Raw genomic sequence first — 17435 nt, forward strand, 5'->3', positions numbered from 1 at the left:
GAAGTGGTTAATGTATGTTTTGTAATAATAATCAAAATCTTGAAAGTAACTAGTAACTAACGTTGTAACACTTGTAGTGGAGTAAAAGTACAATATGTCCCTCTGAGATGTAGTGGAGTAGCAGTTAAAGTATTGGAAATTGGATGTACTCAAGTAAAGTACAAATACCTCGAAATTGTACTCAAGTACAGCACTTAAGTAAATGTACTTAGTTACTTTCCACCGCTGGCCACGGCCAAAGGTTTAAAAAAAGAAAAAAATCAATGCAGATTCGAAAGGATATTTGAGACAACAGCCCCGGGGAGCTAAAAGACCACATTAGAGTTATTAAAATGAATATGTCCATTAGAGCGCTCTCTCTCTCCTACCCACCCCAACCCCAAGAGACCACTGCGGGGCTTGATGAAGAGATATATATTCTCATTTTCCCCTTCATTTTCCAGGTGTCAGATCGATCATATACCGTCCCAACTCAAGGTGAACCCCGTAGACGTGCCATTCCCCTTCGTCAATGATTTACAGGCCAGTCTTTGACACGCGGACAGGCGCTCCAGAAGAGACGGAGTGGTATCAAGCCTTCCTTATCAACCGAGGCCCTGACGACTACAACAAGCCTATTAGATGCTGGCCAGATAAAAGGAACAGTGGTGGGAAAAGTACTCAGTATCAATACTGCAATGTAGAGGTACTCTGTTACGTAGTCCGGGATTCAAAATTTACTTGAGTAAAAATACAAAAGTGTTGGTATCAAAATGGTACCAAAAGTATCACAACACGTATCAAGTATCACAGTACTAAAATGTTTGAAAGTAGCAGATCTACAAGCTCACAACGCGTCGCAATGCGACGCGTTGTGAGCTTGTAGATCTGCTACTTTCAAATAGCCTAGGTATAAAATAAGAATAAAGTGGTTAATGTATGTTTAATAATGTAAAATAATTGTAGTGGAGTAAAAGTACAATATTTGCCTCCGAGATGTAGTGGAGTAGAAGTAAAAGTATTGAAAATTGGAAATACTCTAGTAAAGTAAAAAAAACACCTCAAAATTGTACTTAAGTACAGGACTTGAGTAAATGTACTTAGTTACTTTACACCACTGTAAAATAACTAACCTTTTACTCCGTTGCCCTTTATGATCGCAGAATTATTTGCCATAGCTATTATGATTACACAACATGTAATCACGATGACTTATAAACCTAATAAAGTAGCTCATATAAACCTATAATGGAGAAGCATGCAGAACGTGCCATGGGCAACGGCTAGCCCACCAAATGAGATGATAGAACTGTTGGTGAAACGACTACTTCTCGCTGTTCATGGTATAACCAAGTGGTTCTCAACCCTTTTCAGGCCAAATCATTTGGGGACCCCCCTTCCCACAGCTTGAGAACCACTGGTTCTCTTTCACGACTTGAACCCCAGCATCCATATTCTGGGGTTGAAGTCGTGAACATTAGCCACAAAACGTGGATTTACAAGCTTATCGTTGTGAGCTTGTAGATCGGCTATTTTTGGCAAACAGATTTGGTCTAGATTCTAGACTCTAGAAGGTTTAAGTGGTTATGAAGTGGTTATTTGCAAAATAAGTGCCACCACAAATCCTGAACCTATAATGGACAAGCATGCAGGAAACGGCATGCGGCCAACAGATAAGATAAGCCGGTGTCACTTTGCTCCGACGTTCGCGGTAGCCTGGAGTTAACACTCAGAGCTGTTAAATGACATACAGGAGTCGGGGAAAAAACGGCCGCGTCGACATAGAACACAACCATCTCAGAAGCTTTGCACAGAGAGCCTATACAGATTTTCCCCCATGCGGTGGACCGTGGTCATTCTCAGCCTCGTCCTGGCCTGCTCCCATCGGGCCCTGGCAGCTCCGCTGATGGCCCAAAGTACCACCAGCGGGCAGAAGCTGCTGCTCATCTCCTTCGACGGTTTTCGCTGGGACTACGACCGCGACGTGGACACCCCCAACCTTGACGCCATGGCAGAGGACGGGGTCAAGGCCCTGTACGTGACCCCTCCTTACCTGACCATCACCAGCCCCTCGCACTTCACCCTGCTGACAGGTAAAAGAAAAAAAAAAGAAAAAAGGTTTTCCACTCCCGTGGCTTTGTTCAAACCGATCTAAGTGGTGGAACGTACCAACTTAACATTAAAGGGATATTTCGCTTGGGGTCGTTTTTTTGACGTCTACTTGGGCTTTTGTGAACACCCCAGAGAGTTTTGGAGTTGCTAGACTCAGTATTTATGTTTGATATTCATTCTATCAGACATGACCCCCTTCCTTTGCAAACCCATTGTAACTTCAAACTCCATTTTAACCATGATAGATTGATTGAAAACACCTGTCCTTGGTTCTGGTGCCCTCTTTTTTTCTTCTTTTTTTTCAAAAAATCACAAGAAAAAAAAAAGGCACTGGCAAAAAAGCCCCCCCCCCCTCACGCATACCAAGGACGGTGTTTAAGATGAGAGTTTGAAGTTACAATGTGATACAACTATGTGGTATCACACCACATAGTTTAAGTTAGAAGTAGAAGTGGGTATACCACAATATACAGTACACATACTTGTTGATCTGCTGTTTTTGTCAAGTGACACCATCACGGTGTCACTTGACAAAAACAGCAGATCTACAAGCTCACAAGGTGTTGTGATCCAGCTTGTTAGATCATTTCAGTGAGCGACACCATCGTGCAACAACGCGTTAATCTTCAGTGTCCGAGTGTCTGAGTCACATCTTTAGAAATTAGATTTTAATCACACGTGGCTCAAATCTGATGGTCTGTATTTATTTATTTTTTGCCATCCAGACTTGATCAAACTAATCTGATTCCAATCTTGATTGGTCAGAAATGTGATTTGGGGCTGCCAGTCTGCACCTGTGAGGTCGGTACGTGCATATTTGGTACCCCCAGCGGGGTCCCCAAATTATTTGAGGGGGTCCCCAGATGATTAGCTAAATGCGCAATATTGTTTTCTCACTCAACAGTAAACAAACCAGAAAACAGTATGTTTATACAGGGTATCTGCACATTTCTAAATTTAAAGGTAGGGTAAGTGATTTACTTTGGTTAAAATAAGTGTTAAATATCTCTATATTCTGATAGTACTCATTGCTATAGAGTGTTTGTTCAGTAAAAGGAGTCTCCATGTCTCTCCAGTTCTTTATTTAACAGAAAATGCATTTTCAGTGCTCTCTCCTGATTGGCTTAAATGTTGTCACCTACCTGAAAATATACTATATTCTGTTTACTACAGAGCTGGAGAGACCCCTGTGACCGAACAAACACTCTGATTACTATCAGAATATAGTACTTTAACCTTTTTAACAAAAACTAAAAAATACCCACAAATATCACTTACCCTACCTTTAAAATCAAATGACTTTTAAGAGCTTTTTAATACCAAATTGGCCAAATTTCGAGCGCTATTTCTTATTGACGCAATGAGAAAACATTCTCAGTTTCCTCTCTGGAACACAAAAAGGAGAGGGAATTAGCTGTAATTGAATGTACCCTTAAGTCCACCAGCTTTCATAGCCGAGTTAAGATGACTCTGCTTGGATGGCTGAGAGAGAAGACTCTCTAATCATCAGTGTCGTCGTTCAAAAGAACTTTAACTGGCTTGAAATTAAATTACTCTAATCTCGATAGCTGCTCTTAAAGCCTCGTCTGACAAGTGCAATGGCACTCAGCCATGCGTTGATAGATTTTCTTAAGCACTCACAGATTAACAGTGACGCCTTTTCTACGGTTTATTATTATTATTGTTTTAACTGTAAAAGTCATGTAAAATTCATGTGCATTCATTTCACTTTCGCTTGCTAGAATCAATAAAGGTCTAGATCATTGGTTGTCAAAGTGGGGTACGGGGACCTCCAGGGGTCCTTGGGGGGGGGGGGGGGGGGTTCCAGGGGGTCCCCAGCTAAAGTAGTTAACATAGCCATCACAGTCATTTTAACCGCTTTATCCATTTCTACGTTGGCTAATCAAAAATAGCAGACATACAAGCACATGGCGTGTCCACGCTGCGAGCTTGTATATACATCTGCAATTTTTGTACATAAATCTTCTCTTCTGGGGGGTCCCTGACACAAAACATTTTCAGATGGGGGGGTCTGTGGCCAAATACATAGCAATTTGGGGGTCCTTGGCACGAAGAAGTTTGAGAACCACTGGTCTAGATCCTATTGCGTTGTGCATAACGGACAGTTTGTGTGTGTGTGTGCAGGGGCGCCGATATTTATAAGCTCTAGCGGGTGCCCAACAAGGCACACATGCACGCGCGCGCGCGAAAAAAAATGCGGGTTTTGGTCGGATAATTGACTTTTTTGGGGGGGTTTTGTAACTTTATTTCGGTTAATTCGGTTGTTCAGTGGCGATCTGAACCAGGCGATCTGATTTTGATTTTTTTTTTTTTTTTTTTACTTTTTTTTTTTTGACCAGCACCCAGTGGGTGCTCCTCACCCATAGTGGGTGCTTGTGCCCCCGGGCACCCACGTTATCGGCGCCCTTGTGTGTGTGTGTGTGTGTGCGTGTGTGCGTGCGTGCGTGCGTGTGTGCGTGCGTGTTGTTGCAGGCCGCTACATAGAGAACCACGGAGTGATCCACAACATGTGGTTCAACAGCAGCACCGGTCAGAAGCTGCCCTACTACCAGACCCAGTTTAAAAACGAGTGGTGGGACAACGGCAGTCTGCCCATCTGGATCACAGCACAGAGGCAGGTGTGTACACACAGCCAACCTGTCTTATCACCTTCCGCTGTGCATTGTATCTCTAATGACACGCTGGAAATCGCCACCTATAGACCAATTATTTGTTTACAAACATCGAGTCTGGACGCACAGGTGACATCAATCAGGCATCAATTCCCAACAGATCCCCAAACCTGTTGTTTTGGGGTGCGCTGGTTTCAGTTCATTCAACCCCCTCTTGTGTGTTGGCTAGTGGGGTGCGCCCTAGCGAGACACATATACTTTACCCCGCAACGGTATTGTGTGCCGGGAACAGCTGACATACAAGCTCACAACCACGTCGCGGTTGCGACTGAGCTTGGAGGTCTGCTATTCTCGGCCGTTTTCTGCGCACGACACCTTCGCGGGACGGAGCATAAATTAGTCTTGACGGGCTGCAGCTGCGCGAGCAAGAGCAGGTTCTGGTGCCATGATCATAGAGCGCTCCCTCCGTTTTTATGACAGCCACTGGAGGTGGGGTTTGGGGGACAACTGCTTTGAATTGCTATTATTGTTTACACACAACAGAAACCTAGGATTATATATTTCAAGAGCGAGAGATCACAGCAAAATTCCTAAGCATTCTTCCTCCATACTGGGAGAAAAACAGCATCTGAAAGTTTGATGGGATGCATTTTTACATGTGAGGCTGTGATCACTTTTACATTGCCTCTTATGGGCGGTGGGGTTCATTTGGTGCCGGCCTGCGCGCGCACACTGGTTCAGTGTGACGTTGTCAGTTAAGGCGTCTATACACAGGTTGAACACAATGGGCAATTAACACAAGATCAGTGACCGGTAAGTACTAGGGCAAACAGGAAGCACAAGGACATACACTGAATAGTTACAGGACAAACCGTACACAGAGCTTTACCGAAACTAAACAATAAGGGAAAACATGACAAACACCGAAACCAAACCAGGGAAAAAGAAGGCAAGAGAGAAATAAATGTCAAAAACAGAACAACACAACACACGTGACAGTAATATTTAAACACTGTCTATCTCTTGCTACAGTTTACTGTGTTAGGCCTCAGAAAATAGCCGATCTGGGCTTGGAGATATTTTCGGCACACAACACCGGCGTACATCACAAAGTAAAAAACTAAGTACGGCTTTGAGATGCAGCGCCAAAGGGCTTGCAGTCAAAGTGTACAGCCAGGGTTGCCAGATCTGCTTATTATAATTTCCCCGCAATATTTTATTTGAAAATAGCCGATCTGCAAGCTCACAGGGCGTCGCATCGCGACACGATGTGAGATCTGCTATTTTCAAAAATAGCTGATGTATATGTTAAAGTGTTCATGTGGCCCAGAGTCGCTTCTTTTGGGCTGGTTTGGGCCTAGTCCTGGGTGCTTGTTTCTCTCACAGAATCTGGCAACACTGTGTACGGCATACATTTGCAAGTGAAGTGACCGTGGGCTGGCAGAGTTAGCCGAGAGTTCAGCTGTGGTCAGAGAGAATGAAAATATGAACCTCCCAGCCTCTGGTTATTATGAGAGCGATACCGAAGTATGAAAATTAACATCTGTGGATGTTATTACATTAGCTGCATGCACATTTACATAATTATGGAGTGCGTGCACGCGCGCACGTGTGTGTGTGTGTGTGTGTGTGTGTGTGTGTGCGTGGCACAGGGTTCTCCCCAAACAATGCATCACCTTGTTAATTTTCTTCACCACCTTGTAAAAATTTGCGACGTGAATTAATCACATCAATCACTATCACTTGATATGGTAAATGGCATGTCTTTGTCCCAAAAAGCCAGTATGTGTGTGCATGTGTGTGCGTGTGCGTGTGTGTGCAGTGCACATGCACGCACTTATGTGTGCGTGCATGTGTTTATGTGTTTAATTGTTTTACTACACTTGGGAGGGCTAAAGGTCCTGACAAATATAGTACAATTTGAAAAATAGGTATTGTGAGGACCATTTTCCATGAGATGTTTGTTTTATGGTTATAGCTGCATGTAAAAGCTCAGATATTTTAGTTTTTTGAGTGTTCAAAATGGCACAAAAAACAACAACACAGGAATACCAATGGCATTCATAAAGTCGGCATCCGAAAGCGTTAATGTCCTCACAAGTGTAGGTATATAAACGCATGTATGTGTGTGAGGGTGTGCGCTTGTGCGTGCGTGTGCTGTAAGCGTGTAAATCCGTGGTATTTAAGCATCTCATGTCCATGTGTGACCTCTTGTTAAACCCCCCCCCCCCCCCCCCCCCTTCCCCGCCCCCCACCGCCACCTTCACCAGGGCCTGAAAGCTGGCTCTCTCCACTTCCCCGGCACGGCGTCCAGTTACCGCGGCGAGGTCGCCGCGGTCAGGGAAGTGGAGCCGCCAATGTACGACTACAAGAACGAGACGCTGTGGCGCGGCAACGGCGACAAGGTGATGGGCTGGTTCCGAGACCTGGGGCTGGACTTTGTCTCCATGTACTTCGGGGAACCCGACAGCACGGGCCACAGGTATGTGGGTCGCCGACTACCTAGTGTCGCGTAGCCAGACAACTATTACACAATCTCCGAATGCCAGTGGTGTAAAGTAACTAAGTACATTTACTCAAGTACTGTACTTAAGTACAATTTTGAGGTATTTTTTACTTTACTGGAGTGTTTCCAATTTTCAATACCTTTACTTCTACTCCACTACAACTCAGAGCCAAATATTGTACTTTTACCTAGGCTATTTTCAAATAGCCTAGGTATAACATAGGGCTAAAGTGGTTAATGTATGTTTTATAATGTAATATATTTATATCTGCAAAGTAACGAGTAACTAAAGTTTTCAAATAATTGTAGTGGAGTAAAAGTACAATATTTGCCTCTGAGATGTATTGGAGTAAGTAAAAATATTGGGAATTGGAAATACTCAAGTAAAGTACAAATACCTAAAATTTGACTAAAGTATAGTACTTAAGTAAATGTACTTAGTTACTTTCCACCACTGGCGGTGCCAGCCGCTTCTATGCCCAGCTTTGTGTGTTACAGTAGCAACTGACTCAAACACAAAGTGACTGGGCACAGAATGTCGCAATGCGTAAACTGGTAAAGGTGTGTTATATAATAATCTAGATCTACAAAGTAACTTGTCACTAAAATGACCTAAATTCAGTACTTGAGTAAATGCACTTAGCTATACGTTCCGCCGCTGCACAGGTACGGCCCGGACTCCCCCGAGCGGCGCGCCATGGTGCGCCAGGTGGACCGGACGGTGGGCTACATCCGCGCCTCAGCCGAGCGGCACGGCCTGACCGACCGCCTCAACATCATCATCACGTCCGACCACGGCATGAGCAGCGTGTACCGCAACGGCGCAGTCCAGGTTATTGTCCGCTTCTGGTTTTCACCACATTTAAGATAAAAACACTTGTTTCGAGTGCTTACGTACTTAGATGTTCATGGATGATGGAGATGGCCGAAATGTATATAGGGCTGAAGCGGTTAACTCATCCACTGCCACTGACGTAATAAACGTAATTATTCCCGTTTACCAACCCTGCCACAGACGTAAAAAACGTAATTATTAATTTTTCCAAAAAAAAATATATATATATTTTTTTTGACCCAAAGACCAAGGAGATATGATTTTTCGAAGGAAAAGACTCCCATCCACTTCCTTGTTAACTTAAAGCTTAAAAATTCTGTATCTCAGCTCCTGAGTACTTTTTTTTTTTCAATGAAAAATCTCTGGCAGTGGGCAAACGCGGCCAGCAATAAGTCTGGCAGTGGATATACATGTAATGGAGTAAAAGTACAATATTTGGATCCGAGATGAAGTGGAGCACCAAATCAGCCTCATGCGGTGCTGTAACAGGCATATTCACGTTTTGGCCTATACAGGTCCAGAGTAATAGGCCAAAAGGTCAATCTGCCTGTTACAGCGCCACCGTGAGGCTGACATGAAAAATGTAGGGTGGCATTTATTCCTTGGCCTAGTGGGGATGTGCGTACAAAGTTTCACGGAAATCGGAGGCTGCGTTCATGATTATTTACCAATGGACCGAATGCCCCCGCCCCCCAGTTAAAAATCAGTAAGATCTACGATAGAAAGCAATACATGATTTTTTTTTTTAACACTCATCTTTTAATTATTATCATTACAAACTAATAAAATAACACTTGTTGTAAAAACCAAAGTTGTCCTTTAAGAGCTAAAATAATTGTCCCCCATCCTGACAAAAACACCAGGTGAAAAAATATGTTAACAATAATTCAAAAAGTCGAAGAAATTCGCAAAAAAAAGTCGCAAAAATAGCAAGCTCACACATGTTGAGCTTGTAGAAATCAGATTTAAGTGAATAATTGTTTTTGTTTTTTTTGGACAAATACGAATCACCCTACTGTATATCCAGGAGATCACTCTGTCCAAGATCCCGGGGTTCTCCTTCCGCGACCTCTCCTTCCACCTGGTGGACTTCGGCCCCTCCGGCATGCTGCAGCCCCGGCCGGGCCGGCTGGACAAGGTGTACGCCGCCCTGAAGGGCGCCCACCCCCACCTGCACGTCTACAGGAAGGAGGACATGCCCGCCCGGCTGCACTTCGCCCGACACGACCGCATCCTCCCCATCGTGCTGTGGGCCGACCCGGGATACGTCATCAACGGGGTGAGTGGGATAACGTGTGTACATTGTTCTTTGTGGTGTTTGGAGGGATTGATGGGTGGATGGATGGGTGGGTGGGTGGATGGAAGAATAGGGGTGTGTACCGACCGACCAACGCACTGACCGACAGACAGACAGACAGACAGACAGACAGACAGACAGACTTTTTTACAATCTATAGACAGATATAATATCACACATGTTCAGTTAATTTGTGGGGGTCCTTTAGGCACGAAGCAAGGGGTTAAATTCTAATCCATTTGATTGATTGATTGATTGATTGATTGATTGACTGATTATTTGATTGATTGATTGATTATTTGATTGATTGATTGATTGACTGATTATTTGATTGATTGATTGATTGATTGATTGAATACTTTATTAACAGTTTGCAAATAGTACAGTGGTACGATTATACAATGGTGCTGAAAAGACACAAAAAAGCCCTAAGTGCGTCTTACCATTGTGGTCCTGTGTATTCAATTCATCAAGGTTCGGAAAGTAACAAATGTTTAAGTACATTTACTCAAGTACTGTACTTAAATACAATTTTGAGGTAATTTTACTTCACTGGAGTATTTCCAATTTCTAGTACTTTTACTTTTACTCCACTACATCTCAGAGGCAAATATTGTACTTTTACTCCACTACAATTATTTGAAAACTTTAGTTACTAGTTACTTTGTAGATCTTGATTATTATTACAACACACACATACGTTAACCACTTGAGCCCCATACCATAAATACTTGTGGATCTGCTATTTTCAAAGGATCTTTACACATTTTATTTGAAAACGTGTGCAATATGACATCCTGCATAATGAGTACTTTTACTTTTGGCACTTTGAGTATATTTGATGTCAATAATTGTGCTCATGTGCGTTTGCAACACCAGACTTTTACTCGCAACAGAGTATTGCTAAATTGTGGTATGGGTACTTTTACTTATGTAAAAATTGTGAGCACTTCTTGCATCACCGTGTCTAATCTTCGTACATTACAATGTTAATGGAGTGCATTTGCACGTTCCCCAGGATGATCCAGCTATAGGGCCCAGGTGGCTGGTGACACGCAGAGCACTCAGATGCTTCAAGAAGCCATCTGATGTGTACGAAATAAAACGTTCAGAATTAAACATTCACATTTGGTTCCACTTGTACGGTCGTTCTGCTCGGCGGTACGTTTCGTTTTTGGCAGCTAAAAGAAACGCAACATCCAGAGCAATCAAACGGTGACTTCGTTTTTTTGAAGAGCAAATTACCGAAATGAGAAAACGTCCCCCGGAACGTGACGGCGTGTGCGGAACGACGCAGCCCTGTGCAGCCACTGATGAAATGGGTTATCAAAGAAAAAAAAGTCAATCTGTGGGGCTAAAACGCGGGCCGCGATCAGCGTGAGCTTTGATTATCCGCTTTTGTTATCTCCACTTCATCAGCGGCACTTAGTTTGAAACTTCTCTCGTTTCCGTCGAACACGGGGGTCACGACTTTAAGTGGGTTTACAAGGAGTGGTTCCCAGCCCTTTTTTTAAACCTCAACTTCAGTGGTGTAAAGTAACTAAGTACATTTACTTAAGTAGAATTTTGAGGTATTTGTTTTACTTTTGAGTATTTCCAATTTTCAGTACTTTTACTTCTACTCCACTACATTTCACAGGAAAATATTATACTTTTACTCCACTACAATTATTTGCCAACTTTAGTTACTACAGTAGTTACTTTGTAGATTTTGATTATTATTATTATACATGAACCACTTCAACCATATATTTAGGCCAAAATAGCCAATCGACAAGCTCACAATCTGCTATTTTCAAATGATTGTTATACATTTGTATACATTTGAAAACTTGTGAAATGGGATATTCTGCATAATGAGTACTTTATGCTTTGTGCGCACGCGCACACGCAAACGCGCGCACACACGCACACGCACACGCACACACACACGCACACACACACACACACACACACACACACACACACACACACACACACACACACACACACACACACACACGCACATACACACACACATACACACACACACACACACAGGGTTGGGATCCGGAACCCGGAGAAACCGTAGGAACCCGGATCCAACATTGAGGAAACCGGAACCGGTTCCATCACATTCAGAACCGTTTCCCAGGAACCGTCTTTTATCACACCGTTTTTTTTTTTTTTTTACAATTACTACAATACCTGTGGTTCTCAAACTCTGAACGAAATGGACCCGTGAGGGTCCATTTGGTTCCATTTGCACACTCTCAGAGTTATGGCGGTTGGGAAAGACTGCGTTACAAGAACATCTATTAGTCACTGCTTTGCATGCCGTTATCATTAATGAGCGCAGTAAAACGGGATAATATAACGTTCTCGTGTTCGAAGGTAGTACGTGCTCCAAAGTGATTAACGTCGTTTTTATCCGTTTCTATAAACATTTGGGGGCCAGACAATAGTTATGGAGAAGAGACGCATAAAACAAAACAAAAAAAGCCTTTTTACAATATCTCATTTAGCTGCTGTTAAATGTCTTCCTTCCACCGGTTTGACGACAGTCGTTTGAACAAGACATGGCAACACAGAGGAGGGATAAAAGAACAGCCTTTCATTGAGTTGTTGTCGGGCAGAAACCTTGTATCAACCTTGAATTTCAACTTGTTTTTATGTTTTGTTGTAAATGTAAAGCCCCATGCACGTCATCATGCAAGTGTTGTTGCACTAAAGTGTAGTGAAAGTAGCAGATCTACAAGCTCACAGCGACATTTTAGATAGGCTATTCTCACTATTTTAAACGACTTTCAAATAATGATTAAAAAAGGAACGGTTTTGGACATGAAAGGTTTCCACCAAACAGCAAGGATTTGTGGTGGTCAGCACACCCCTTGAGCTGGACAATGTCTCCCTCTGCTGGCAGAGCAGGAGAACTGCAGGCGACTATTGGAAAGACATTGTAGCAGATCTACAAGTTCACAATGCGTGACGATGCGACACATTGTGAACTTGTAGATCGGCTATTTAAAAAAAAAAAAATTATACATTTTGAACCTGGGACATAATGAGTACTTTGTACTTTTGTATTTAAGTATATTTTACTCAAGTAAATTTAGAATTCCGGACTTTTACTCGTAAAGTATTTCAACATTGCAGTATTGATCCTTTTATGACCCTTACGGGTCCATTTGGTTCCATTTGTACACTCTCAGAGTTACACACCTGTAAGGGGCCATTTAGAAGCCCATGAGGGTCCCTGGACCCCAACTGTAGACCCACTGGTGTTTCCAGTGAGCCAACATGCACAACATCAGCACCCTGACGCTGTTTGACCATAATGGAACAGAGCCTTCATTAGTATCATTGGTAACACCTGTCAATGTCTTCATAATATGGCTGCTGTGAATAGAGCCTATACCCTCACGTTGGAAACTGGATCAAAGCAACAGTCTGACTTTGTCCTCCTTGTCCAGTATTTTCCCGTGCAGTTCCACAAGGGGGAGCACGGCTTCGACAACGCCGAGCTGGACATGAAGCCCTTCTTCAGGGCCGCGGGGCCGGCCTTCCACCGGAACCTGGAGGTGGGGCCCTTCGAGACGGTCAACGTCTACCCCCTGATGTGCCACATCCTGGGCATCCGGCCCGAGGTCAACGACGGCCACCTGGACGTCACCAAACACATGCTGGCCTCCTCGCCCACCCCGACCCCTGGCACCCCCGGTGAGCTTACATCAGCAGCACGCTCGGGTGGGAAACCGTGCATGTCCAAAATGGTTCCTTTTCAGGAAACTAAAAGTGTTCCATGGATCCACATAGTCGTTATTTAGTCACAAACTCCATCACTTTTCATTGAAACTGTGAATCACTGCTTTTAACATTCAAATGTGGTTGTCACTGAGTGTGTGCTTTGACATTGTATTCATTCTATTAGCTTCAGTTTTAAAACTGGTGGGTCAATCTAAATCAGACAGGAAAAAAAGTGTTGCACTGCATGCTCCCAAATCACTGCGTACGGAGCCAGAGTGTGAGACGATTTTTGTCCGTCTTCTTAAGTTTTATTCGTTCCCAATCCCAGGGGTCAGCAACTCTCCACAGACTTTGGTTTGTGTTACCTTTCCTGCTGGGTCAATCTAATTAACCGATGTTTCATTCTGTAGGTATGACTCTCTGCTTTGATACAAGTTAAAACGGAAACGCTAAACATTTCAAAAGGCAGGCGTTGTGTCAACTTCAGCTACACATTAATGAAACCCACAGACAGACTTATGGCAGCACCATGTAACTTTCCTCTTCTACCCTGGATTTGAACCCGATTTCCTGCGCAAGTGCTGATTCTTTTTTACCATTGAGCTAATAGAGCCTGCCTGCTTGCTCAGGGGATAAATCGAATCTTGACCGTCAGGTCAAACTTCGTGTCAGATCTCGTGGGTAGGTGAGACATGACCTTTGACACGATCTAAATGTCTCAATAGAAGAGCAGGAAGACAACATACAACCACTCCACTTGAATAAGTTATAATAGTATTAACATACTCTACCATACAGATTGGAGAGAAAAAAAATATTGTATTAATTAAAACAAAAAGTTACATAGTGCTGCTTTAACCACTTTCACTTTTTTTTTCACTTTTGAAAATTGGGTCATGGTGAGTGTGGGGTAGGACCCAAAAGACTAAGGCCATACAGATCAACTCAAGGGTTTTATCAACAAGGGTTATCCTAAACTTGGCAGACAAACAAATAAGGTTCACCAACTCTTGTCGCGCAGACAATAAACAAAGGTTCTCCGCGCACGCACTCTTAACACGACTCGGTGAATAGATAAAGAACCGACCGCACAGGGGAGTTCAAATAGACACAGCACTAACACTGACACAGGTGAATCAACTGACAATCAACACAGGGATAGGCTGGGGCAAACACGACACAGGTGATTAGGGTTAACACATAATTAAGGGTGGTGAGACAAGACAGGTGACAGCAAACAAGGATAGACAGGAAGCTCACTGACCACTACAAAATAACATACAAAACAGCAGGGGAATTAACAGACAGAACACAAAACTATACAAGACCAAAAAGACATAGAGCTACAGAAACTAACAGGCAACCTGACTAAACACCTAGCCTGGGATCAATACCTTTCTCGGGTGTGTGATCCGGTCGGGAGCGGAAGCAACCCTATATGCCTCACCCCCAAATAACTCCGGCCGCGAAGGGCATTGTAATTTTAGGGCCTACCTAATAAAATCCTTGATGCGCTGTAGTTTAGCTTATTTTTTAAAATACAAAAAAAAATCACACGGGCCACTTAATAATGAATACCAGGCTTTCCTCCGAGGTGGAAAGACTGGTGATGCGAGGTCACTAAACACCTAATCCAACAGGAAACAAGAACCGAAGAGAAATGCCGCAAAACTAACGCAAACAGCCCCTGTCCAATGACAGAGGTGCAGGCCGTGACAAAAAATAAATAAATTAGGAAGAAATAAGCGTTCTACCAGCTCACAACACGTCGCATCGTGCTGTCTTGTGCGCTTGTAGATCAGCCATTATTTGCCGCTATTGCTCGCCTGTCACACGACAAAGTAGGGCATTAATGTACGAAACAACGTAAAAAGTTGAAATATTGGAGATACAAGGTTTTGCGACCATGTCAGGCTAATGACTCCTCACTGTCCCACTGGCTCTGAAAGTATGTCACTCTATAACACCTGCCCCTTCGTTACCTGCCACGTCGTCCATCACCTGACACTTCAAGCATATCGTTGCTCTCAAGCAGAAACCTCCTAACTTTTTTTATGTTCTTTTAATTTATTTTTATTTTGTTAATGACCTACTTCGTCATGCTTCATCATACAGTGTCACACAGAAGTAGCAAATAATATATATCAATAAATATATCAATTTGGGGGCATGAAAGGGTTTGAGAAATCACTGCAGGCGGAGATGTGAAGATCGTAAACGTCGAATGGTACATATAGGTTTTTGAATGCTTTCTTATTAAGACGTGTAAATGGTACGTGGTACAGTAAGACATTAACACATTCCACGTCAGAGTTTAATATCATAATGTACTCACCAGTGCCAGCGTTTTATTGTTTTTTAGTTTTTTTTACGTCGCCACAGACCTCGCTAAATCCGTTAAAAATTGCACGTTCAACTGTTTGAAAACACACAGGGGATCTGTTTGAGGCGCCCAGTGAGAACCGTTTCGATTTGCGATCCGCCATCTTGAAGCTACAGCGGTGAACGCCAAACAGCGATCAGCGAGGAGATAAACAACAACCGAGAAAATGGAGATTTTTTTTCCGCTTTAGAGTGGAAGCGGATAATTCCGTTTCCGGTGGTGCTACAATGAAATGTGTCGTGGCGAACGAGGCCTACAATGAAATGTGAACCTGTGAGTAAAAAAAAAAAAAAGACCACTTCGTGTATATCTACGCGACTGGCGCGCTGCGCAATTAAGTAGGTTCGCGCAGATATACGCGATTGGCACTCAAGATAAAGGGATAACACAAACAAAGTCCGGGGGACCTGTTTCCAATGTGGTCCTATTGTGACACATGAGGTTGTGTGTGTGTGTGTGTGTGTGTGTGTGTGTGTGTGTGTGTGTGTGTGTGTGTGTGTGTGTGTGTGTGTGTGTGTGTGCGTGTGCGTGTGTCAGACGCCTCGGGGGACAGAAGCGACCAGCCGAACATCTCCATTGGACTGTCAGCCGTGGTGGGATTCCTCTTCCTGGCGTTTGTGGTCGCCGTGGCAACCAGCGTACGCAAGAACAGAAAGAACATCAGCAACAAGCAGAGGTGGGTGGAGCACGCCACTGTACTCAAGTAAAAGTAAGGGGAAGTTCTGTCAAAAAGGGCATTAAGAATCCAGGTCCAGGCACTCAAGGTGGATTTTATAAGTAAAAGGCCTTTATAGAGCACTGAAGTCTGACATAATAGGCTCTTTGCACAGCAGCCATATTGGGAATTAATTGGGCCCCTGCCTTACTTCCTTTACAGGTGTTACCAATAATACTAATTAAGGCTCTGTTCCATTTAGTGTGGCACAGTGGTTGTCTTATTTTCAAGGACCCCCATAACTCTGAGAGTTATGGGGGTCTCATATTACATTTGTACACTCTCAGAGTTACACACCCACCATAAGGGGCCATTTAGGAACCAAAATGGAGTGTTTCTAGTGAGCCAACGTGCACGATATCAGCACCCTGACCAGAATGGAACAGAGCCTTCATTAGTATCATTGGTAACACCTGTGAAGGAAGTAAGAGGAGGCCCAATTTCTTTCCAATATGGCTGCTGTGCATAGAGCCTACGCATCGTATGGGTTAAATTTTTTCCACCCCATTCTGAATTCCCATAGATGTGTTTAATATTGCGTCATATAAGAACCGTGTTCCAAAAATAAACAAATGAGCCCGGTGGCTTGACTCATATGGATATGCAGCATCAACTGACGATGAGAAATCGCTGCCGAATTAAAAAAAAAGATTAGCCCCAGCATGCGTCCATATTCTGTGGGGAACATTAGCAACAATAAATCTAGCAGATCGCCTAGCTTAATTGAGCTCCATTTGCACACTCAGAGTTACAGACCCGTAAGTGTCAATTTAGACCCCATGGTGGTCCCCGGACCTGACGTTGAGAAACAGTCCTAGCAGCAAAACTATTCTAGCACAAAGCTATGGTCATGTAGTGCAGGGAGCTGCAACAAGCACCATATCTCTGCTGACTCCAGAATGTTCATTTTTCTCATTTTTCAAAAAGTGGAGTTAGGAGGTGTTGTTCATCTTTGATAAGAACAGCTAAATGGACCTCCAAGCTCACAATGAGGTTGGAGGTCAAAAGCAGGTGGAGCCTGGAGTCAGCAAAACCAGCTAACTCCTCCCCCCTTTGGTGGAATTAGCTGGTTTAGCAGAAAGTTTGAGGATCCAATGAGTTAGCTTGTTTTATCAGAAGCACTTTTTAATACTTTTCATTGGTTCAATTTTGTTTTAATCAACACACAGACGTAAAGGGTGTTCAATAGCACTGATTTATGGGAAAAAAATGAAAAAGCTGAACATTTTAGTTTCTGGTTTCTGCCCGA

At 43.4% G+C, this 17435-nt stretch overlaps 1 protein-coding gene across 1 annotated transcript; it reads left to right on the forward strand.

Annotated features, from left to right (window-relative positions):
* Positions 1–1915: 1915 nt before the first annotated feature.
* On the forward strand, positions 1916–16178 carry LOC311054530 (ectonucleotide pyrophosphatase/phosphodiesterase family member 7-like; the record flags this gene model as incomplete). The annotated part of the gene is made up of 7 exons (XM_084070543.1): positions 1916–2072; positions 4585–4730; positions 6995–7206; positions 7897–8062; positions 9093–9344; positions 12815–13061; positions 16060–16178. The coding sequence occupies exons 1-7, from the start codon at positions 1988–1990 to the stop codon at positions 16176–16178; spliced, it is 1227 nt and encodes a 408-aa protein (XP_083926669.1). The 5' UTR covers positions 1916–1987.
* Between the last annotated feature and the right edge of the window lie 1257 nt (positions 16179–17435).

Source organism: Gymnoscopelus microlampas (genome assembly GCF_963454915.1).
Source record: "Gymnoscopelus microlampas genome assembly, chromosome: 11".
Classification (NCBI taxonomy): Eukaryota; Metazoa; Chordata; class Actinopteri; order Myctophiformes; family Myctophidae; genus Gymnoscopelus; species Gymnoscopelus microlampas.